General features: G+C 38.8%; 1 protein-coding gene across 1 annotated transcript; it reads right to left on the bottom strand.

The window, feature by feature from the left end:
* Positions 1-9: 9 nt before the first annotated feature.
* On the bottom strand, positions 10-24,861 carry LOC120475785 (NXPE family member 3). Its single transcript, XM_039666476.2, has 8 exons — positions 24,336-24,861; positions 24,191-24,252; positions 14,407-14,769; positions 13,782-14,197; positions 13,630-13,700; positions 13,309-13,512; positions 12,879-13,219; positions 10-234 (listed from the first exon to the last, which is right to left on the bottom strand). Exons 1-8 carry the CDS (start codon positions 24,370-24,372, stop codon positions 37-39), a joined length of 1,692 nt encoding a protein of 563 aa, XP_039522410.1. The 5' UTR covers positions 24,373-24,861; the 3' UTR covers positions 10-36.
* Positions 24,862-25,286: the final 425 nt, after the last annotated feature.

Raw genomic sequence — 25,286 nt, 5'->3', positions numbered from 1 at the left:
CAAAGTAAGTATTATAACAAATTTTATTTTATTGTGTCAGGCAGGGCAGATAAATGAGAGCAACATGTCAATTTCATTAGCAATGATAACAGGACCTGGGTGAATATTTTCAGGTAAATAGTGACAGGACGTCATCTGCCAGACATCGAAGTAGATTACTCCTTTGATATCTCGGAACATCTCCTGCATCACTGCATTCAGCTGCATGGCATACCAATCACTTTGAAAAATATTCTGTAACAACAAAGATCAGTAACAGAAATAAGTATTCATATTAACTTGGTTTAGACATTGTTTGTATTTTCTACCAGAAACAGTGCTGGGTGAGTTACTTAAATTTTTGTCTGTCACCTGTTATAACTGACATTTAACTTTGACCTTGTAAGCCTATCTAATAGGGGAAAATACGGAGCCCCCCTAGTCCCACTTTGTCAAAAAAATAAAATAAAATAATTATAACTATCTCGTGGCCTCAAGATAACTCTATAAAGATAGTTATAATTAATCTTTTAGACAAAGTGGGACTAGGGGGCTCCGTAGGAAAACAAGGAACAGTAAATGGTGACAATTTTTTTCATGGGAAAAATAGTTAGATTTCTATCTGTTTCTCTCACAGAACTATCATATGCCTTCTGAAACTGGAATAGTGCTTGAGTCATATGAACTACTGAGAATTGAGATGCATTAATATACATTTTCATGGTCTACAATTTGTTCATTAAAGAGCATATTGCAGGTTGAAAAAAAACTAAATTTATAAATAACCTTGTATGAAAATACCATATGAATAGTTAATGCAGGATTTAAAATGTTTTAAAACAATATAAGGGCACTAATTTAGTAGATAAAGTGAGCGTTTCTTGGACTGCTCAGCCTCGGCTCAGTGCAGAGTCGGCTGGTGTTCAGTGAGAGCAGTCGGCAGTCAGTGTGATTTCGGTAGTTTTTGTATTTTAATTTATCATCATCATGGTAAATTATTGTGTTTGTGGAGGTTGCAAAAACTCTGGCCTGTCAGGACTTCAAGATCGAGTCCACAAGTTCCCATTACAAGTATAGGGACAGTGCTATAGCCTATCTTTCATTCCTGGTGCGGTTTGTGCAGGTGAAGACAAGAGACGAGATTGCTCTTCCGCATCGGCTTCGGAAAATGCGGTCGTGTGTTGCGTTCACTTCAGATCAAATGATTGTCATCCCGGCGGTATGATGGAGTTCAACATGGGATGTCGAAGCAAGGATATTGATCGTCGTATACTATACCAATGGCATCAAATGGTGTTTTTCTGTTTATGTTATAAACCAGCTGAAAAGTATGTATTAAAAATGTACCTATATGCTTTTAGTACAATAGAAATATACTCAAGTATAATTTTTATACATTCAAAAGTATAAATCTACCCTAAACATACTAATGTCTGCTGGCCTGTTATAGGATCATAATAATTTGTACAATATTGTGAGCACAGTGTATATCGTTAGTGAACGTGTACATCTATAAGCACGTCTCTCACCAAAAGACACCTGTCCTGTTCTCCACTGGGTCTCCTCACACCACAACTCAATTTGTCTTTGACCGTTCTGTGTAACGTTATCCTGGCCTGTCCCTGCTCTCTTGGCAGCATATATACTGTAGCAGGCTCATAACTTTATGGTTTCAGGTCCGTCATACAAGTATTTCCTCATTGTTTTTCTGTTGTTTGAATCGACCGCTCTCCCGGTCGTTGCGTCACGCCCATTTCCTTCTCAAAAACGACTCCAGAAGCTTCTGTAGAGTATATATAAGTATATTTTAAAGAAAATCCAGTTCCTACATTATTTTTCTATGCATTGACTCGTTGAGTCCTCTAACCTGCAATATGCCCTTTAAAGGTGCAATGTGTAAAAAAAGTTGAGTATCTATTAACAGAACTATGTTTTCAGTGGTGTATAAAGAACTTTCTTAATAAACCGTAAAGTTTTTATTACCTTACAATGAGACATTTATATCTCCATAACCGCGGGAATTCCCTTCTATGAAGGTCACCATACTGTGACATCATCTTTCTACCGTAGCTGAACGTGAACAAACAGCGCTACAGAACGCGTTTCATCACTACCTTGAAAGAGAAGCAGCGGAACGCTAGAAGCTGGCCCTGAACTCAGTGAGTAGTGACTTTTCCCTTGTGAGTGGTGTAAAATATGTAGTTGGGATTGTTTCATGTAACTTAGTTCTCCCTCGCTGTGTTATGGGTTTGTTATGTGGGGATAAATGTGCTGTTACGTTCGTGAGACAGCTGATTAGTATATGTCATTGAACGCAAAACAGTATGTTACAGGAATCACTAACCCGTCAATCTTATAAGAGATCTAAGTCGATCACAAAGACTTTTTAAAATCAGAGAAAAAGCCTATTGTGTGTAGTAAATGGTGTCTATAGGATGCGGAGGTGCGTGCTGTTACAATCACCTTTGGACTTTGGATGTGGACGCATCGAGTTTAAACAAGGCTTTAAGATTTAACCAGTTCAGTACTGTCCACAGTAACAGTTCATATTAGCCAGATAAACTTTTACTACCCTGTTAGAAAAAATATAGAGCTGCATAGTTTCATGTGGTTCTCCCTCGCTGTATTATGGGTTTGCTACTTGGGGAGAAATGTGCTGCTGGCTACGTTTGTGAGACAATCAGCTGATTACTATTATTATATTAAATTATATATTAAAACCCTTGATCCTCACCTGACTATGGCTTTGTAAACTGTATACATGATGTGGTTTATAATGGACTGGTGTACAGAAACAATGACAATGTTACACACTCTTGTCTTACTCTGGCTATTCTCTGCTGTCTCAGCCAATGAGATGTTTGTCCCGTTTTAGAAACCGTAGCTTCTTTGAAAGGGAGGGGTGAGCAGTGGGTTGAGACCTTAGTGCAAACCTGGTGCAAACTCACAACTGAACCGCTAGATGTCGCTAAAAATCCCACACTGCAACTTTAAGTGATTTGTATTGTCATGCTCATTTCCTAATACGATTAAATGGTGACCTAGTGTCATAGGCTGTTTCAGGAAAAGACTGTTGCCCTTTAAGAACGTGCGCTTGAGAGACTGAGCGGTGTGCTGTTTGGACTGCGTCATTTCCATGCAACTCATTGTCTTGCTGTGAGTGTGTTGTGAACAGGTGCGAGCGTCTGAGAAGGAACATTGAACGGTGATAACCGAACACTTATAACCTTGCATTAACATGCCTTCACAGCTGTGCGGGAAACGAACGAGTCCGAGATTGTGGCACAGAACAACCATGGTGAAGCTGTTTGAAGATGAGCGAATCAACGAGTGCTGTTCCGAGACAGTGAGACAGCGGTTGTTGAGATGGCAACGGAGGTTTGCACAATGCTGGAAATCGACTTGATTTGGTAGTGGGAATTGCTACCCAGTCGTATTGTGAGTACAAACCCATGAAGATCGTTTGAGGGATATTGTGACCATTTTACATCTAATCCAGAAGATAGACTAGGAACTAACTGCCAGCATAACTTATGCATAGCTCTTGTTTCTCTTTGCGGTGATGTGATTTATTTGGTTTGTAGTGTATATTGTATGGTGTGGGTATTGTTATATATCTGCCTAGCAGAGCAGATATCTTTGTTCCATTATTGAGGTCTGTTCGGAATGCTCGCTCTGGGTTGTTTTAGTCATGCCTGTCCCCCTCGAGCTTTGTTCAGAAAAGCCTGGTGTGAGTTGCATAGTCATCTCGTCTTGTGTGTTATTTCGTGCATCATATATACAGACACAACAGGAATTTGTGTGCACAAGAGAGAGTGGTAATTAGAATTTTGCTTGCATTGGACTGGAAATACTGGTAGTTGTTTCTTGTGTCTTACCAGGAAACTATACTGTCTGGATTTGAGGAGATTCTGCGTGCAGTGGGACCAACGCCAACTTGAGAGTGCGTCACCTCTCGTCACTACCGGATAAATTAAAATGGGCAAAGAGGCAGGACGCAGGTGGAGCTGAGGTGCTAATGCTATGCTACTGCCCTCATGCTGAATTGACAGCTGATTGAAAAAGTAAAGCCAATGCTTAAAGTTCATGTTTTGCCATTCGAAATATTATAATAGTTAAGACGTAACTAAAAGTGAGACTATTTACTTTACTTTTTTATCAACTTTATTAATCTCACAAGGGGCATGTATACAAGTACATAACACAGATCACACACATTTCTCACAACATACAAGCAGTCAACTATGTCAGCCCATTCTCACCCCCAAGGCGTCACTTAACTGACGCCTTGGGAAGCATTTGGACATGCTTCAATATCTGACGCTTTAGGCGCCCTTTAGCGTCAGTTAGATGACGCCCTAGGATCGCGTGTACCCTACCCCCACCCCACACCTAAACCTAACCGCGTCCTCTAACTGACGCTTTTCTTTAGCGTCAGTTAGATGACGCCGTAGGATTGAATATTGAAGCATGGTCAAAGGTGACGCCTTGGGGTGAGAATGCGTTGACTATGTGCATCGTGATGCATTATTATTCTGCTAGTTAAAAATATATTAGTTACTTACAATATTGCTCAAAGCTTGTGCATGAGACAGCGATTCAAGGCAAGGACATATTTCAGTTGGCATCTCACGTCAAGTTCGTAAAGAGCTTTATTCAGTCCATTTTACAATCTGATTTTGGCCGCCTCTCAGTTTCTCAGATGGTAAAAACAGTAAATGAACTAAAAATCCGCGCTCATTCAAGGGTGTGCATCTATTGCATGGACTGAGAGAAAGCACTGAAATCATCAGACATCCATTAGTGCATGCGAGGGAAACAGCGCTGGTCGATCTCTCCATACTCAACACAACAGAATCCAACGGCGTGCACGGGCGAAGGTATAAAACATGTATTAAATTGTATGAAATAATTCCGGAAAAAGCACAAACACAGCTGAGGATGACGCTAACAGACAGCAGACAAACGACTAGCATTGAAAGCGGTGGAAAGAATCCACCTGTCACTCAAGTGTCCACGCCCTTAATTATGCAGAACTTTAAGGCTTAAATATAATTTAAACAGATGAGTTGTAAAAAAATTCACCCCCCTCACAGTCGTCATAAAGGGCAAAATTAGCAATATAGACCAAAACAACTATTTGCCACCAGGCTGTAAACATGTTTTTTTTTTCTGCGGTGAATATAGACTTTTAACTTGGGGGAGATACAGATTTGACTCGCTTTTGCAGCCAGCCTCATGCGGCCTCTCGATGAATTGCAGTTTAATTCAATTCCTTGTTGGCTTCGAGAGAGAGATGGAGAGGTTGCCCCTTGTTTCAGAACCCTTAAGAACAGCAGGTATGGGAACGGGCCATGGCAACATGTCAACACATTGGTGCTTGGACTCAAGATGATGGGTTCCTGGGCTATGTGTGGATAGCTAGTCATCGCAGGAGATGGATTACACCCTAGAGCGAGGTCAATGTGTGGGGCCGTGTCCGAATGGGCTGACAGAACCGCAGTTACTGTGGATTGGTGGAACCCCTACTAGAGCAAGATGGGTTGGCCGCCACCCGGGTGGTGGCTATCGTTAAGGATGGTAGGATTGTGTAATCAGATTGTGTAATTTGCAACCCTATACAGTAGAGTGTCTGTACGCCGGTACCAGAAGCTTGGTCGGCTTTACGAAAGATCTGGTGTGGATATCTATGGCCAAAGAGATCTTGATTTGACCCTGAGCACTGATGGGGTCGTCGATGTTCGTGTGGTGGAAGCTGGAAGCCCTGAAGAGGAGGTAGCTGCTGATGGCATGAGTCCATCGATGCTTGGAACTGATTTAACTGACCAACAACGCCATTTTTTAATGCATTTATGAGGAAGTGGAGTGAAGTGATTTCTAAGAATGAGGACAACCTGGGGTTTAATGAGACTGTCCAGCATAGGATTTACACTGGCACTGTACCTAAGTTACCTAACCAGTACCTAACCAAAGTTCCGCCCCTTACCCCCAATGATGTACAAGGAGATGAAACTGCACCTGGCAGGTATGTTGGAAAGGGAAGTAAGATTCCTGAGAGTAAGATTCCATGAGCAGCCCCAATAGTCATGGTCAAGAAGAAGGATGGAAGTTGGCGCTTTTGTGTTGATTACAGAAAATTGAACGCTATTACCGATAAGGATGCATTCCCTCTTCCCCGGATAGAAGAAACATTGACATTTTAACTCAAGTTGAATGGTTTAGAACATTTGATTTGGTGATTGGCTATTGGCAAGTGGGGGAGCATGTTGTCGATCACCCAAAGACTGCTTTTACAACTCCTCTGGGGCTATTTGAATTCCATCGTATGCCGTTTGGACTGTGCAATGGACCAGCTACATTCCAAAGATTAATGCAACACTGAGTGACTATATTGTAGACTTTCTGTTTACCCCCACCCCACACCTAAACCTAACCGCGTCCTCTAACTGACGCTTTTCTTTAGCGTCAGTTAGATGACGCCGTAGGATTGAATATTGAAGCATGGTCAAAGGTGACGCCTTGGGGTGAGAATGCGTTGACTATGTGCATCGTGATGCATTATTATTCTGCTAGTTAAAAATATATTAGTTACTTACAATATTGCTCAAAGCTTGTGCATGAGACAGCGATTCAAGGCAAGGACATATTTCAGTTGGCATCTCACGTCAAGTTCGTAAAGAGCTTTATTCAGTCCATTTTACAATCTGATTTTGGCCGCCTCTCAGTTTCTCAGATGGTAAAAACAGTAAATGAACTAAAAATCCGCGCTCATTCAAGGGTGTGCATCTATTGCATGGACTGAGAGAAAGCACTGAAATCATCAGACATCCATTAGTGCATGCGAGGGAAACAGCGCTGGTCGATCTCTCCATACTCAACACAACAGAATCCAACGGCGTGCACGGGCGAAGGTATAAAACATGTATTAAATTGTATGAAATAATTCCGGAAAAAGCACAAACACAGCTGAGGATGACGCTAACAGACAGCAGACAAACGACTAGCATTGAAAGCGGTGGAAAGAATCCACCTGTCACTCAAGTGTCCACGCCCTTAATTATGCAGAACTTTAAGGCTTAAATATAATTTAAACAGATGAGTTGTAAAAAAATTCACCCCCCTCACAGTCGTCATAAAGGGCAAAATTAGCAATATAGACCAAAACAACTATTTGCCACCAGGCTGTAAACATGTTTTTTTTTTCTGCGGTGAATATAGACTTTTAACTTGGGGGAGATACAGATTTGACTCGCTTTTGCAGCCAGCCTCATGCGGCCTCTCGATGAATTGCAGTTTAATTCAATTCCTTGTTGGCTTCGAGAGAGAGATGGAGAGGTTGCCCCTTGTTTCAGAACCCTTAAGAACAGCAGGTATGGGAACGGGCCATGGCAACATGTCAACACATTGGTGCTTGGACTCAAGATGATGGGTTCCTGGGCTATGTGTGGATAGCTAGTCATCGCAGGAGATGGATTACACCCTAGAGCGAGGTCAATGTGTGGGGCCGTGTCCGAATGGGCTGACAGAACCGCAGTTACTGTGGATTGGTGGAACCCCTACTAGAGCAAGATGGGTTGGCCGCCACCCGGGTGGTGGCTATCGTTAAGGATGGTAGGATTGTGTAATCAGATTGTGTAATTTGCAACCCTATACAGTAGAGTGTCTGTACGCCGGTACCAGAAGCTTGGTCGGCTTTACGAAAGATCTGGTGTGGATATCTATGGCCAAAGAGATCTTGATTTGACCCTGAGCACTGATGGGGTCGTCGATGTTCGTGTGGTGGAAGCTGGAAGCCCTGAAGAGGAGGTAGCTGCTGATGGCATGAGTCCATCGATGCTTGGAACTGATTTAACTGACCAACAACGCCATTTTTTAATGCATTTATGAGGAAGTGGAGTGAAGTGATTTCTAAGAATGAGGACAACCTGGGGTTTAATGAGACTGTCCAGCATAGGATTTACACTGGCACTGTACCTAAGTTACCTAACCAGTACCTAACCAAAGTTCCGCCCCTTACCCCCAATGATGTACAAGGAGATGAAACTGCACCTGGCAGGTATGTTGGAAAGGGAAGTAAGATTCCTGAGAGTAAGATTCCATGAGCAGCCCCAATAGTCATGGTCAAGAAGAAGGATGGAAGTTGGCGCTTTTGTGTTGATTACAGAAAATTGAACGCTATTACCGATAAGGATGCATTCCCTCTTCCCCGGATAGAAGAAACATTGACATTTTAACTCAAGTTGAATGGTTTAGAACATTTGATTTGGTGATTGGCTATTGGCAAGTGGGGGAGCATGTTGTCGATCACCCAAAGACTGCTTTTACAACTCCTCTGGGGCTATTTGAATTCCATCGTATGCCGTTTGGACTGTGCAATGGACCAGCTACATTCCAAAGATTAATGCAACACTGAGTGACTATATTGTAGACTTTCTGTTGGTTTATCTGGACGATGTTATTGTATAGTCCATAGATTTTAACACCCATTACACTTGTACTCAGATACCCATCCACTTTCATAGTAAAAAAAAAAAAAAATATATATATATATATATATATATAGCTGTGAGCAGCGATAACGGGCCCAAGCCGGTGGTACCGCAACCCTGGCTCCTTTAGTTACCTAGTGAAAAAAACATGTAATTTCAATAGCAGTTGAATGTTGCGTTGTCATGCTTGGCACATCTTTAAATGTAACCATATTCTTGCCAGTGTCATGATATAATCCACATTTGACCCAAAATTGAGTTTAAATGGACATACGTGCATATTGTACAGTAACGGTGGTCGATACGCGTTCTTCCGATCATTAATTAGAATGACCAAATCGCGTTCATATTGACAGATAAATAGGCTACGCTCAGTTTATCAAATACGCTCAGTTTATTAAATGTCTCATGCAAACTATGAAGAGACAATGAATCAATACACTGACATGGCGATGCTAGACTGATAGGCTACTTTATTTACACAATCCTACCGCAATTTTGTCGGATATGAGTTGCATTTTATTACAGATATGAGCTGCATTTTATGATCATCAGCTAATTTCAAAATCAAAGACATACATCAATAAGATCATTTAGTTCTTTACTTGAAGATAATTGTGTGATTGTGAAGATGATTACTTACTTTCACTTTTATTTGCGATGTTTGCACGTTGGCTTGATGAATAGACGCTCGGTGAGCTGCGGTGATGCGTGTCGCAGTAGCGCCGTCATATCTGACTATAACATGTCATATAGCCTATATAACACGCTCTCACTCGTTTATTTTTTGGCATTTTTGGGAGGAGTAAAATATGGTTTCAACAACCAGATTGCATTTACACCTAGTAAAGATCCAAACACACTGCGAGCCAGACTACCTCTAGATGGTCAGGCAGATCCGATCACAATCCGATCACAACGTATTTACACCTTGCATTAACATGCCTTTTTTATTATCCGGATAACTTATCTGGATACAGATCGTATTTTAATACCAGGTGTATAGGGTCTCAGAGACGAGACCGACGAGAAACTTCACGAGACCGGCGAGATGCCTCCACAGGGCGGGGAGATACGCTGCGTGATTGACAGATTTGACAGCAAATGAAAATACATGGAAATCAGATGACATGATTTCACAACTTTTCATTGGTCATTTAGATAATGTAAAGCATGCTGTATACGGAAATGAACCTGAACATTCTATCAGTCAAAAAAATCTCAAAATCGGCAAAATGGACATACGCAGTTTTCATCAAACAGCGACGATATAAATATATATATATATATATATATATATTACGGGACAAGACAGGATATTACTTGCCTGATCTGATTAGAACAATAATGTCTGTGTGACGCGTGATTGAACAATGGAGACATAAAAGCATACTGTACTCTGTCCTTTTGTTCATACAGGAAATTATTCAAACTGGAATATATATATTTGTGTACACTCGCAATATAACACAACATTGTGCTTGTGTCAAACTATAAACTCTTGTCAAACTGTAACCTACAACTGTCAAGCAACCAAAATCTCTCTCTCTCTGCCATCTTTTGCACTTTCATCATGTCACATTGGTTTTAATTTCTTGTCCTCGAACAGAGCCCTAATCTGTTTATTTTACAGTTACACCGTCACAGTCCTCGTCTGCACCAGTCTGTCCTGTCATCAGCACTACACTTCCCAGGATCCTCTTGTCTCCACTCCTGAACTCACTCCCTCATCAACCACCTGTGCATCGTCCTCATCATCTGTATCACCTGTTTTCACCTCATCATATTTGATTCCTCCTTGTATTTAGTTCCCTCTGTTTGATTCAGTCTTTGTCGGTCGTTGTAAATGTTACCCTTAGTTTTGGTGAGTGTTTCTGCCTGTTTGCCTGCACCTGTTTTGAGTTTAAGTAAAGGAATTGAATTGGAGCATTTGCCTCTTCTGTCTTCTTCTGCCTGCACTCCACTACAACCGTGACATACACATTCTACATTGATTAAAAAAGAAAAATCAAATGTGTTTTTATTTTTTACAGAAATCAATTATTTATAATTCAGCTGAGAATAAAGTTAAGGTTAGTTCAAATTTTAAGAAAAACAAATATATGATCTGAAATATAGCACATTCATTTTAAATTCTTTCAGGTTCAATTACCAAAAATACAATCTTAATTTAATTTAAAGCAAATAATAAATCTAAAATATATGGGTTGTATGCATATTTTGTTAAAAAAAAGAAGATATTGTAACGATCACCAGCTGGAGTGCCCCTGAGAAACTCCAGAGGGCACTCCAGATAAGACTATTTTCATTCACAACTACATTTCCCATAACTCACTGCCTGGACTCATCATCACTGATCACATCCACCTGTACCTCATTCACTGATTGCATTTACCTGTCTCATCATCCTGTTAGTCTGGCTATATATACCATGTTCATTCAGTCACTCACCGCGAAGTCTTGTTTAAGTGTCACACTGCATTTCTGAGCGGTTTCTTTTTTCCTGGTTCTTGATCTCTGCCCGTGTCCTGGTTTTCCCTTTCCTGCCTCACCCTCTGGATTTGTTTGTTTGTTTGGATTGCCTGCCTGTGTATGACCTGTGCCTTGATTTTGATTACGCTTTGGATTAACCTTAATAAACTGCATTTGGATCCTCAAGCAGTTTCGTAACAGATATATATCCAGAAAGACAAGGCCTTAAACTTTAACAGGGGTGCAACTCTTATCACTGCAACTAACAGTCACACACACAAGACACGTCACTTACATTTTAGATGCAATATTGACTTTGACTTTCAGCAGAGAAAAATAGTTAGACAGCGAACCATCGCGCATCTCAAAGCAATGTGTTTTCTCATTACTGAATGATTCAGCATTTTAAACGAATGAATCGATGACTCGTTCATTAAGGCGGTCGCCTGGCGACACCTTATGGCGATTTAGGGTTATGTTTAAAAGTATTGTTCTTTACAACGGTAGCATGAAAATAGAGACTAGTAGGTTAAAATGATTAAATGTTAAAATGGCTTGCCATACTCTATCTGTCGTTTCGACTAGTCACAATTACGTTACAGATATCTTAAATGATAAAACAAATTATCCAAAATGTAATTACGACTAGCCAGAAAGACATTGTTGATATCTACAATGTTAATTCTGGATAGTCAAACTTAGCTTTTAAATGTTAAAAGGTCTTGCCATACAGAGACATAGGCTCAGAGAGAGGCTCACCATATTCAAACCAAAATATCTGACTTTCTGTTGGTCAGACCTAATTATTGTAAATTAGAAAGTTGTCTGGCTCGAGGAGAACAATATACATATCGATTTTTGTAACTGTAATAATAATAATTAATAATAATAATTTATTAATTATTAATAAATCAGAGAGCCCTCACCACGCCCGTTTCAGAAACTTTGCACATGTCTACTGGCTAAGAAATGCCAGTAGAACACATAAAGTTTGAAGCAAATCAGGTAAAAATAAGAGGGATATTTCAAAGCATTTTAAAAGTGACACTTTTCCTGCTGCCAGTTGGTGGCGCTATAACTTTGATTCACAATAGTCACATCCATGTGACCCGCCTCTTACAACGAACGCACTGTTGAAGTTTCACCAAGATCAGTTAATGTGTAAAGAAGTTATAACACACTTCCTGTTTCTCTTTTCGCGCCATAAATTCGTTTCCTCGCCACGGCCAAACCGTTCAAAAATCCCCTCGCAAACTTTCATCCTCAATGTCTTGACTTCATGCTGACCGAGTTTCGTGACGTTTGTTTGAATTCTCTAGGAGGAGTATTTCAAATTCCATTGCATGTGTTTTCCAAACAATCCTAAATATCCGACTTCCTTTTGGGCTGGGGTAAAAAGTAAGAGTGCCGAAGTATATATGATTCGATGAGATCTATATGTGTACCGAGTTTCATATTATTACATGCAAGCGTGTTTGATTTATGGACCAAGTTTTCGGAGCCCATTGCAGGGGGCGCTGTCGAGCCCCCCTGCCACGCCTGGGTACTTTCAGCCCGGCCCTGATGGCCACGGGTTCTGACCCATGTGCAAAGTTTCAAGAGTTTTCGAGCATGTTAAGGGCCCCAAAAGTGCCTGAATAGTCGATAGAACCGATTTATCCTATGGAAAACAATAGGGCCTACGCCCTTTCAGGGCTTGGGCCCTAAAAACATTCTGCAAAACCATGGAGGACAATCCTACAGATTTGTAATGACAGGATATGACTGAATTACACTTTTAAGGGATGGAATTTTGCACAAATTGAAAAATGAAAATGTCACCTCAGCACATGCATATTTGCGTTTCTAGACTTCAAATATAAAGACAACAGGACAAATGTACCATATTACAAATACAAGAAATATTATTGAAAATGGATTGGAAAACAACAATTGTACCTTTAATCCTGCAGTGTTTCCAGACTTGATGATGACGGTAGTCTCTGGTGCACGACTCAGCAGTGCAACAACAGATTGACGGATTTTGGCCACTTCATGCACATAAAATGTTACTGGGTGAAAAACCCGGTGGGCAAAGATTGTAAAGACAACGACTGCATGAGGACCACCAGCGATTTCATCAATATCATTGCTGATATAATGCAAGTCAGTAATCAACAAGTAAGAAATACGCAAAGGAACACCGTGTGGCCTCCAGTGAACAATGATGTTATTTTTTAACTCTACAGCCATCAGGGGTCCACTCAAACGATGAGTGTGCAGGTTCATTCTTTGTATACCTAAATAAGTAAAACTGAAATTAGACTCGTTGCTTTATATTTCTTAAACAACTTTCCAAAGCCATCAATGTCATTTATGAACAACTTGCCTGGCACTTTTTGTTCTAAATACTCAAACCACTGCCTTGTGGTGGAGTCTCCCATCAAGTAGACAATCTTGTTTTTAAGACAATTTCCCATTTGTATGGAATTGAACTGTTGGGTGTTGCACACAAAAGACTTCCAGACATCTTTCAGATAAAACCCTGCAGGAACTGGTGTCGTCATGCCAGATCTGCATCTCTCCATTGTGCCTAAAGCAAAGAAACATTTACCTGAAGAGATTGTGCCATAATTATGCAAATTCTTAATTCTTTTGCAACTAACTACAATTGATTTTAGATTATATCTGTCCTGATATATGAACATACCGTTGCCTGTAGTGTTGGGAAGGACATTTATTATTTGTGTGTCTCCAGTAATAGCAACATTTGTTAATTTCCTGTGGAGAAAAAAAAATCTTCCGCAGTTTGTCTAGTTTTACAATTCCTCTGTAATTAATTTTGAATCCTTTCCCACTTACGTTGTGAAAATTTGATTCTCAAAAGGATTTAATGGGCTTTCCAAACTTCCAGTAGAGTGATGAACCAGTTTGTCACAAGAAAGTTTCTTTGGTATCTCACACTGCCACACCGTCCCTGTTTTTATATCCTTATACTCACAGCAGCAGTCGCCTTTACTCCAACTTCCATCTGCACCCCACTTAAGATTACATTCTACTACCTCACTGATCCTAGTTTTATCAGGTCCTGACCCTTCAAAGTGGCCTTTATAATGGCTGCGTGGGAATGAAGACTCCCTGTATTTTTTAAGAATCTGCACAACCTCACTGGAGTGCTCTAGACGCACATAAACTTGTGCCTGACCTTCCCAAGGCAGAAGAAGAGAAACAGAGTAAGTCCCATTACAGTGATCCACAACCTCCCCGTACACACTCGCCTTCAAGGAGAATAGAGAAGGTTAAGTGTAATGCAGAAAACTAATGTCTATTGGTATATCCAATTTTAAAGTATATAAAACTTTAATTTATAAAATGTTGTAAATCAACCATAAACAGTCAAATGAAACTCAGCTAATCAAAGTAAATGTCTTAATTTTTGTAGAAAAAAATAAAATAAATATATTATATAATAATAAAACAAACACACCTTGAGGTTTAAATTGAATAGCTTTGCTTGGAAAAAATCTCCTCCATATCTTTTCAGGTTCTTGTTGTGGTCTCTGGCTGTGATGGTAACAGAGATCTTTTCTCCCACTTTGTAACTCTCCTTGAGTCCCACAATAGAGAATGTTGAGTGGACTGGGCTTGTGCTCTGATCCAGCCGAGTGATTTCCTGATCTGGACTGGGCCAGTCCAGAGTCCTCTGTAGCCGTTCCCACTCCTCTTCACTGATTCCCATGTCATGAAAGGAAATTATGGATGAGGAATTTGTTTTAACCTGTTTTCCTTTAACAGGTTTAAGAATGGAGGGCTGGAATTGTCGACCACTCTCCAGGAATCTCCATAAAGCCTGAAAGATGACCAGTAAGTCAAATTATGTTTAAATGTTAGCGTTGTATCACAAACCAACAGTGTTGGGGAGAGTAACTTTTAAGCAATACAGTACAATATTAAATTAAATATAAAATATACAATTTTCACTTTTCCACGAGAATAAATGTATGTTATGATTGCCTAACGATTATACATTGGCCGGGAAGCCGGCATTCAAAAGTGAAGCGCTTGTTTACCCCAGGGTTCGTAAACCAGCCCACGTGCACACTCAAATACGAGATTTTAATTTCTCCCCCGACTTGATGTCAAGACGGGGCAGGATATACCATATATGGACACCGCAGACATATGCTGCAGGCCAGGAAGCCCGCGCTGTCCCTCTCTCCCCCTCATATTCAGTCAAGAAACATGCAGAAATGTAGTGCACACGTGAGTTGCTCTGTGGTTGACTGCCAGAATCAACATTCAAATGTGTTTTCTCTACCAAAAACGGACCAAACTACTAGGGACCAGTGGATGAAATTCATTTTTAATGACGCTGTTCCAACAACCCTATCAACTGGCTCAACGTTAGGTGTCTGCGCTAAACATTTTACACAGGAATCCTTTACAACGTTCATTTCGAGTCGGACAATAATGCCTACAGAGTCAGAGTGCTGTATAGAGATGGAACAGGTATAGTTTAGTAGTTGAATTACGGTTATTATAATGTATTTGTCATCTGCTTGTATGTATCCATTATTTATTAATAGCCTACAAGTCTGCTGTTTCGGACCAGATCCGAATGATGATCAAACATATACTGATGAGTTTAATAAAGTTTATTGTACATCACACAAGATGAAGCGTCAGTTTTACTTCAGAAAATCACCGTAAGAGCTGAGTAAACACAGTAACGTTAAGTTATAAGAAGTGCGTGAACGTGAAACAAGGCAAAAACAACACATGATAGCAAACGTGATCTCTATAACCACTGTAAGCTGATAAAAAAGTAGACTACATCTCCGTTAATGTAATCTACATTAAATAAAAGGTAAACTTATGTGGGAGAAAATAGCAACAAACGTTTTAGCTCGTTACTGATGTTAATCTATGTCTCAGTCAAAATTATTGTCTTTACCATTCAGAGACATGTTGATGTAGACGTCCTTCCATTGACTCTATATCTTCCGTTTCCAGCTCTGGCTCAAACATATATGGTTGAATTCCGTAGGTCGTGGCCAGGTCGGATTCATTCACAACTTGCGCCATTATGTCATTTTGGAATGATATGCTGAAGTTACCTGCCCCTGTCAAGCCCCCTCCTTCCTGCCACCAATCAATGCGCCCCTCATTTGCATTATTAAAATGACCGTCCACGACAGCCAAAATATCGCATCAGATCTCGCGAGACAATAATGCATTCAGAAATAAGGGTCAGAGGAGCTCTGTGTTTATTTTTTTTTTCCACTTTTCTTTTTTAGAAGGGCCTGATAAGACTATAAGAGAGCATGGGTATCCAAGGTAATACTAGGTTACGACTCCTTTAATTATGTTACTTAGTTACTTTTATGGAAAGAAATGTGTTAGGTTACTTTTTGTTTAACACATTTTTGCACTCAAGAACAGCCAATAGGCTCTATGCACAACTTACTTCCGCATTCTGTAAAACAGATTGCATCACTTCCGGTTCAGGTCTTTTGTATGTGCTTCATGAAATTCTTCGCGGTTTTACTCAAGATAACTTAAAAGGAGCGAGCAAAGATTAGCATAACCAATGTCCCTCACATGTGCAGATTGATATTTAAACGTTTTATATTTTTTCTTCTTCACAGTTTTGTTTAGATATTTAAATGGAATAAAATGCCAATAACAAAGTGAACTAGGTAGGTTAGCTGATTACCTTAAAAATCCATAGATATTGTGGTCAGTTCTTACGGCCGTTAACACTTTCTCTGACAACCGGATGCGATGAGACTTGTTTTCCGGATTGGTCACGTGACGCTCGGCATAAAGCCTATTTAACAGACACCTTCATTTTCTTTTAAAAATACATTTAGAATATCATATATGAATATAATCATATATGAAAATATACTTTCTATATATTCAATATAACTCTTTTAACCAGATACCAGACGAAATGGTTACCTAATATAACCTCATTTCTCTCTAGATGGGGGAACAACTATTACGTAACCGGTAGGGGTGGAACCTACATGAAAAGACATCCAAACCGTTCAGTTCGACTTGAACCGGTGCTGCATGTCTATGGTGCTGCACAAAGCAAGCGGGGAATGACATCAAATTACCGCGAGAGCGACGGCTCCGTATACTTTTCAATCCCTATAGCAGTACTTTGATGTCATTCACCGATCGCTCTCTGCAGAACCGGTTCAAGTCGAACGAGCCAGTAAAAGTGGAGTATGGAGTGCTGTCAGTCACGTCACGCGTAGAAGTGGCAAGTGCGAGAGATAAGGGAGTTGGAGGATGTGCCAGCGTCGTTTAAGTCTGGTGTGGGAACGTTTTGGATTTCATGTTATGATATTTAAAAATATAGCTACAGTGGCACTTTAAGTTCAGAAAAGAACTCCAGTCATGTTTCCAGATGCTGCACTTTATCCTCACTCTTCGGGAATAGAAGCAAGTTTCGAGAAGTTTGTAATCAACACTTGTTGCCCCGGGTGTCAGAGACGCCAGTTAAGGACGATGCAAGATGACGTAACCGAGTGGTGTCTCATTTCATAGGGGTATATTTGCACTAGCGCTTACCACTCGGTTTCGAGGGACAAGGGCTAGGGGTAAGACGAAGGGGAAGGGGTAAGACAGAGAATTGGGATTCAGCCTAACTCTGGGGGAGTGGTAAAATGAGCCTATTTCCAAAAAAAGTGAAGTATCCCTTTAAATGATTAAAAGGTATTTGTTACACATCATGTTTTTCTTTTAGTTTTTTTTAGCTCTTTTGTTTGAAATGGAAAAAAATCTAAAAAATAAAAAAATAAAATAAAAAAAAGGTTTGACTATCAGTCGACTACAGCAAAATGTAACGAATCAGATTCGACTATGAAAATCCTTAGTTGAAAACAGCCCTAAATTGTGATGTTATATCAAAACATCTACAATAAAGTCTAAAATGTATTTGAATTTTGAGCGTGTGCGATCTTCTGTTTTAATTGTATATTTTGTAATAACTGGATCATTTGTGTTAACAAGCAACCACCCGCTTAGTGCCCCTTTTTTGGTTTAGGCCACTGCCCCTCAAAACGTCTGTGCACGGCCCTGAGAAGCATTGTTTATATTGTTTTTGTGTTGAGGTTGAACTTATGTTTCACTTTATGATTATGGCATTTGCTATTGCTGTGGACTAAGTATAGGCAATTATGTTTCATGAATTTTGACTTAAAAGACAGAGTTTTAAGACTTCCTCTCTTTTTCTTTTAAAATATTTTTTTTTTTGTAAGAGCTACACTTAAGTTTAATAAATGCAAGTTAATTTCAATCTTTGTGTGCTGACACTCGGTTTTCTCTGATCTGATTAGTTCAATAAACACGCCAGTCGCTAGAACACATCTTTATCTTTATTTGGCTAAGAAATGTTCTCATTGCCGAAATGGTACTTTTAAAAGGCACCTATATGCCCCTTTTTACAAGATGTAATATTGGTCTCGGGTGTCCCCAGAATGTGAAGTTTCAGCACAAACTACTCCACAGTTATTTTATTATAACCATTTGAAAATGTCATTTTTGGGGCCTGTTTTAAAAATGAGCTGTTTTGGTGTGTACCACCTGAAATGTAAATGAGTTGCATATCCCCGCCCTGCCTTTGGATAAGGGCGTAACTTGCATATCTATGGCAGTCGGTCTAAGCAGAATGGCTGAGAGTGAGAGACCCGCTGTTTTGTATGTCATTCAGCCGTACATGTTTGAATCGGAATATATACGTAGTCTCTGATTAGACCCAGATGATGAAGAGACTCTGGCAGAATAAATTCAAATGAGAATGGACCAGGATATCTCGGTGTGGTTATTTGATACATTTATGTACTTATTAGAGTTGTAATCATTTTCATGTAAAATGATTTATTGAGATTGTAAAAAAAATTACTGGGTGGATTTTTATCATTCTAGGGTGGTTTTCAGCCCGAACCCCTCCTACACCATTTTTTGGTCGGGAAGTTCGTTCTGGACTTGATCCATTGAGAAATAATTATGATCAGTCAAAAAATGTTCGGGCCAAGCAAATTGCCTGGGCGGGCTTTATTCGATGATGGAAAGATGTGCAGTTACATAATCAAAGAGCGCTTGGGTTAAACTTGTTTCCCTCAAAGAAGACTGCAGCTGGAGAATTGAGATGTATAGATTCCGCTATCGCGTCTGTTTTAGAAGAAATCGACAGCGAATTAATTTTAAAAGACTAACCAAGAACTGCAATAAAGGCATTTGTCAATCGGAAAGATGTGTTTGCCGTCCTTCCTACAGGATTCGGCAAAAGTTTAATTTATCAGCTGGCTCCATTGGTCGCTAATAAGCTGGGACGCAATGAAAACCCAGTTGTCATTGTGGTTTCTCCTTTGGTCGCACTCATGGAAGACCAAGTAAAAGAAGCAACCGAAATGGACATCACGGCGACGCAACTCATGTCAAAGCCATCGCTGAATCAAATAGTGGTGACGCTTTGTTACTATACTACTCGCACACCATACCCATACTGATAGTCAAGGGGGTCGCACACCGGACGAGAAGCTCAGCGTTGCGTCGTGCAGCGTCACATCTTTAAAATTCGAACACATTATTCTCTATGAGTCTACACACACCGGCGGCACCATTCGCCGTCTGTCCGCGGCACCCAGCAATGGCTCAGGACCGCGTTCAAAATCCTGCTGCGCCACAGAGCGCCATTTACATAGTTTTATATAAAATTAAAATTATTTTTCTCTCAAATCGTTGCTAATGGATGCTGACTTCGCCCAAAGCTGTGATGTACATTTAGTTTTCCATTCATTTACAGAACTCAGCTGCTTGAATGACAATTGCTGATGTTATTGGATTTTTCAGGTGAGATTCTCAATTCATTCAGTTAATGTATGCTCTAAGGTAAAGTTTTCAGACTGCAGACTCTTGGGTAACGATTGGGTAACACTTTAGAATACGGTTCCATCGTTAATGTTTAACTACACTAGAACCAATGAGTAACACAATATTAACAATTTAACTATTATTTACTAACAAGAAACTCTGATTAACGAACTAGTAATTAATAGCGCACATATGAAAGTGGTAGTTCACTATTAACTAATCAATAACTACTATTTTTTTAATACTTCCCAGAGAACTACTGAAAAAGTTTATTAACAATCTAATAACTACTATTACCTAAAAAAAACTCTGATTAACGAATTAGTAAGTAATAGTGCAAAGATGAATGCGTACATACTTCTGTGGGAATTACTAATTGGCTTTATGCACACTGCATTACTTCCTGAACTTAAGCCAGCTCCTTGTTTCCTGTCTGACATTACTGGCCAAACTTGATTAGTTCAGGTGCATCTGATTATTGTTGCCGTGACTACTGAGGTCAGGCACACCTGAATTAATCGATTTTTCCAATAATGGCAGACAGGAAACAAGGAGCTGGCTTAAGTTTAGGAAGTAGCTGTGCATAAAGCCAATTATTTGGATCTGTATTATAAAGTGAAGACCAAGGGAACTAACTAGCAATGACTCAAGTGTTCCTAAAGAATTTTTCTAAAAGTATACTAAAGTTCACCAAAAATCTCAAACGCTTGAAATGACTTTAGTGTTTGGTTGCACAAATCATGCCTAGATCATGTAACACTTGAGTCATTACTAGTTAGTTCCAATGATCTTCTGTAATGAATTGAGGCGAACCAAACACAAATTAATCAAATTCATCTCTCATGGGATTAATTCTAATTTTTAACACTCAAGGTCTGCTTTTGGAGCCATCCAGTCAATGGAATGTGAGCTCCAGAAACTGTTTCTAATGGATCACATTAGAAAAAAAATTAGAATTAATTCTAATTTCTAACACTCATTTTTCTTTGAAATACTTTTTCCAGAGTGCGTGCAGTTCAGTTCTTTTGACAACTCGCTCAACATACGTCACTTACTGCTTTGCTCTGATTGGTTGTAGGTCTATCAAATTGAGAGCAAAGGTTTTTTTTTTCGCCTAGTTCGATAAAGACACGCCTCATAATCAAAGCTCTATGGAGCAGTATCAGACTCATATTCTGAATATGAGTATGACGAAGTCAGGCTAGTGGTTTTGCTCACACACTGCCAACACACATTTATGTTCAAACACCATGTAAAAGTGAATTTTGCATAATAGTTGCATAATTTTGCTTTAATGCACATGTAGCTGACGCTGGAAGGTCAGCTGAGGGGATGATAATTTGGTATGATAATGTTTATTTTGACTTTATAGTTTATTTTTGGATTTCATAGTTTAAATGTGTATTTCTGTATGGTGAATTTCTTAATTTGGTTGCCGTTTGTATTTTATTATTATTCTATCGTTGAAGTTGAGTGTCATGTGATCCTGTGTGTGCCTGATTAATTCAGCTGGACGTGTCAGCATCAATGTAATGATGAGATTTGAAACTAAAACCGCATGATAGTGCTCCTTGACTTAAATCTACTGTTGGTTACCAGGCGAATACGGTAAATGTTTTAATACTTTGTATATTATGTTGGTTTGTGTTTGTAGTGGTGTTGTGTGTAAAATTATGGTTTGGTTTTCCTTTGTGTCTAGTTTTCACGGTGTCTCTGGAATAAATAAACAAAAATGGACATCAGTACTTCGGAAGCGTGGACTGTTTTGTAACCAGCGAGTAGTTACAGCACACATACATGTTAAATAAATAAACGAATGAATAATATTGTAAATATTTTTTCCTTACACTTGATGGGTGATTTACACCTTTTCAAATCTCTTGCGCAATTTATTTTATGCTGATTGGATTATGATTGTTAAAACTCTCAGTATAGACCATTTCACAAGATGTAAACAACACTGGTCCAGAAACACTTCATGTTTCAGTTTGTAACTGTTTTCTTTATTTCACATGTAAAGAAAACATCTTAAAGATTTATTTAACTTTTTGATTCAGTTTTAAATGTTCTGTTGGTTGTATTTTATCCCAGCTTTTATGTAGTGTTAAAAAACTGAAACAGGAAGTGCTTCTGGACCAGTGTTGTTTACATCTTGTGAAATGGTCATACATTTACATGCTTTGTTCAATAGTGTCTCAGCACAATGTAAATCCCTGCCCCTAAATGTATATAAGTTACAAGGGAACTTCCATACAGCAACACACACCTCATGTTTTCAATAAAGAATCCCGCTGAAGATACGGTATAACCAGTTTCTTGGTTTTTGCTTCTGAGTTCCACTTAGAACAACCCTGTCAAAAAGTGGTGTTGACATCATGCCCCCAGGAGTTGTTGAAAGAATGTTGAATATCCTCACCACACAATGCATAGAAGGTGTTTCCTTAAACTCTTGAACAGAAAATGTCGAAATGACTTTTTTGGCAAATTCATTCAACTAATAGATAATGGACTCTCAGTAAATCACAGGTTTTTCGATTAAGACCATACAGAAAGAAAGATAAGTCGCATCTATAGACCATTTCACAAGATGTAAACAACACTGGTCCAGAAGCACTTCCTGTTTCAGTTTTTTAACACTACATAAAAGCTGGGATAAAATACAACCAACAGAACATTTATAACTGAATCAAAAAGTTAAACAAACATCTTTAAGATGTTTTCTTTACATGTGAAATAAAGAAAACAGTTACAAACTGAAACAGGAAGTGCTTCTGGACCAGTGTTGTTTACATCTTGTGAAACGGTCTATATGAATTACACCATTATAATGAAATTATATATTGAAATATTATTGATATATTAATATATTGCAACTTGAGTTGGGATGACAGAAAGAGGAATTTATGGTAACACTTTAAAATAATGGTCTGTAGTTAACAAGTAGCTATGCAGGAAGTAATAGGTAGTACTGCATTAACACCGAACTTAATACTATTAACTAATATGGAAGCAATATTAACTAAGCATTAAGTAATAGGTAATTTAGTACAAAGGTAGTTCCTTGGTAGGTATTTGATTATTACTAAAGAAATATATCCTCATTGAGAACTACTTGTGAACTAAGAAATAAAAAACAATTAATTACTAATCACATGTTAAAAACATATTAACTCCTAACTAACTACAAGTGTTACCTTGTCACAACTACCTTGTAGTTAGTTAGGAGTTAACATGTTTTTCACTTTAAAATAATGGGCCACATCACTAGTAGTTCCTGCGGGGTGACAAGGTAACGTTTAAATAGTTATTGAGGAGTTAACATGTTTTTCACAAATGATACAAGTTATTTAATTTTATATTTGACACATACTGTACAGGTTCTGTGAGGCACTAATGTTCTAACAAACTGTAATTTGGAAGATGTGGTTTTGCGCTTATCGTAACATAAATGCAGCCAATTTCTTCATTAAAGATACAAATTGTTTTTTACAAGTGAACATCAATGTTTATATGCATGTGCTAAAGAGAAGTCCTCCTCAGGCAGCTACTGTAACATAAAGTTATAGGTCTTTGGAGTCTGAGATATATGTGACTGACATTCAATAAAGCTCATAATAGTAAATTAATCCAATCATGAGAGTGTCAGCATCACTTCCTAATTATTTAAGATTTATTTTTAAAAACTGTCTTTATTAGGATTATTTTATGTTTAAGTTTTAAATAAACAGAGAACATGCGTCCATCCTGGCAAGAGTAGTGGTCACAATCTCAACCTATAGCTAATGTATTTGGGGGGATGTATACATTTCATAAACTGGTTTCCACAAAGAACCCATTTGAGGCACATGCTTCTGAAATGTTATGACCATGTTAAGAGTAAACCCCCCACATAATTGGTTATTAGTTCACAAGTAGTTCTCAATGAGGATATATTTCTTTAGTAACAATCAAATACCTACCAAGGAACTACCTTTGTACTAAATTACCTATTACTTAATGTTTAGTTAATATTGCTTCCATATTAGTTAATAGTATTAACTTCGGTGTTAATGCAGTACTATAACTTCCTGCATAGTTACTTGTTAACTACGGACCATTATTTTAAAGTGTTACCGAATTTATATCTAGATGTATAGTTTTAACCTGTTAAAACTATACATTTACAGCAGTTACAATTTTCTACTGTCTTAAATTAGAATTCTGCATTTTGTTTGCTAATTTCATAGGCTAATTCCGATTTATGATTTGAATTGATATTTAAAATGCATCCTCTTCTCACTTTAGCTGAATAAACACAGCCCTTTTGTCCTTTCAGGGAGAAAATGCTTATTTATTTTTAAAATCATATTTTGTTTTATGTATACAGTTTCTTCTGAACTTACCAGCCAGGTTGATGTCAGAAGAAAACATGCCAGTAGTAATGTATATTTTCTTAACCTGCAGACTGAAGATAAACAGAAACAGTGTAATTTCCAAATCCTTCAAAACATGAAACAATTTTGATCCATAACATAAACTACTAATTACCTGGTGGATTTGATTCATTTGTGGATGGTATGACCATGGCGAAGTCTATTGCTCTTTAGAATGATTTTAAGACCGCTTGTGAGTGAGGTGTCTGGGTGTATTCAAACGACTTCAAACCCATGTCCTGTAAAACCGGCCACACTGCTCTAAAAATGAGGCGTTCCCACCATGGGCGTAATTTGCGGGGGGCTTAGGGGGGTTATGACCCCCTCAAAAATCAGACCCAGCTAATATAACCCCCCCCAATATCATCACATCATTCAGATTAGAATAAATATGAAATATTCCGAATTAATATGAAATACATTTGCCAGCAAGAAAGATAGTATCATATTTTAAATAATCTGTAATGTATCCTCCTCCCACCGCACCGACTTGGTATTACCCAACCCGCTTTCTCTACCTGTTTAGTACTAGTGTTCGACATCGCCTGCGCCTGGATGCAACCGATCGGCGAGAACAGCCGCGTGCAGGCGGGGAGGAGCTGCAAACGGAGACGTGAAGTCGGACAATGGGCTCTATGCCAGGCGCGCGGAGTTTGCGGGGGGGGCGGCGGGGGGGGGGGGGGGGGAGGAGGGGGGGTGACTGAAACGGGTAATCGAAATTTTTCACAAAAAAAAAAAAATGGATTGTTTAAAAAATATATATATATTATTAATATTTTAAATAACACAAAACAACTAAATGGTGATAGGTAACCCACACTGAAAAAAAAAACCTGTTGGATTAACATAAAAAAAACATGTACATCGGTTGCACATAATAAAGTTAGGTTTGTGCAAAATGATTTATGTATTTTTAAGCTACATCATTTATATTTGTTAAATAAACATGATTTATATATGTTAAAGATACATAATTTATGTTTGTTAAATAAACATGATTTATATATGTTAAAGATACATAATTTGTTTGTTAAATAAACATGATTTATATACGTTTTTTAAATAA

The sequence above is a fragment of the Pimephales promelas genome, chromosome 22, assembly GCF_988280905.1.
Source record: "Pimephales promelas chromosome 22, fPimPro1.hap1.1, whole genome shotgun sequence".
Taxonomy (NCBI): Eukaryota; Metazoa; Chordata; class Actinopteri; order Cypriniformes; family Leuciscidae; genus Pimephales; species Pimephales promelas.
This window is presented reverse-complemented; position numbering and strand designations above follow the sequence as displayed.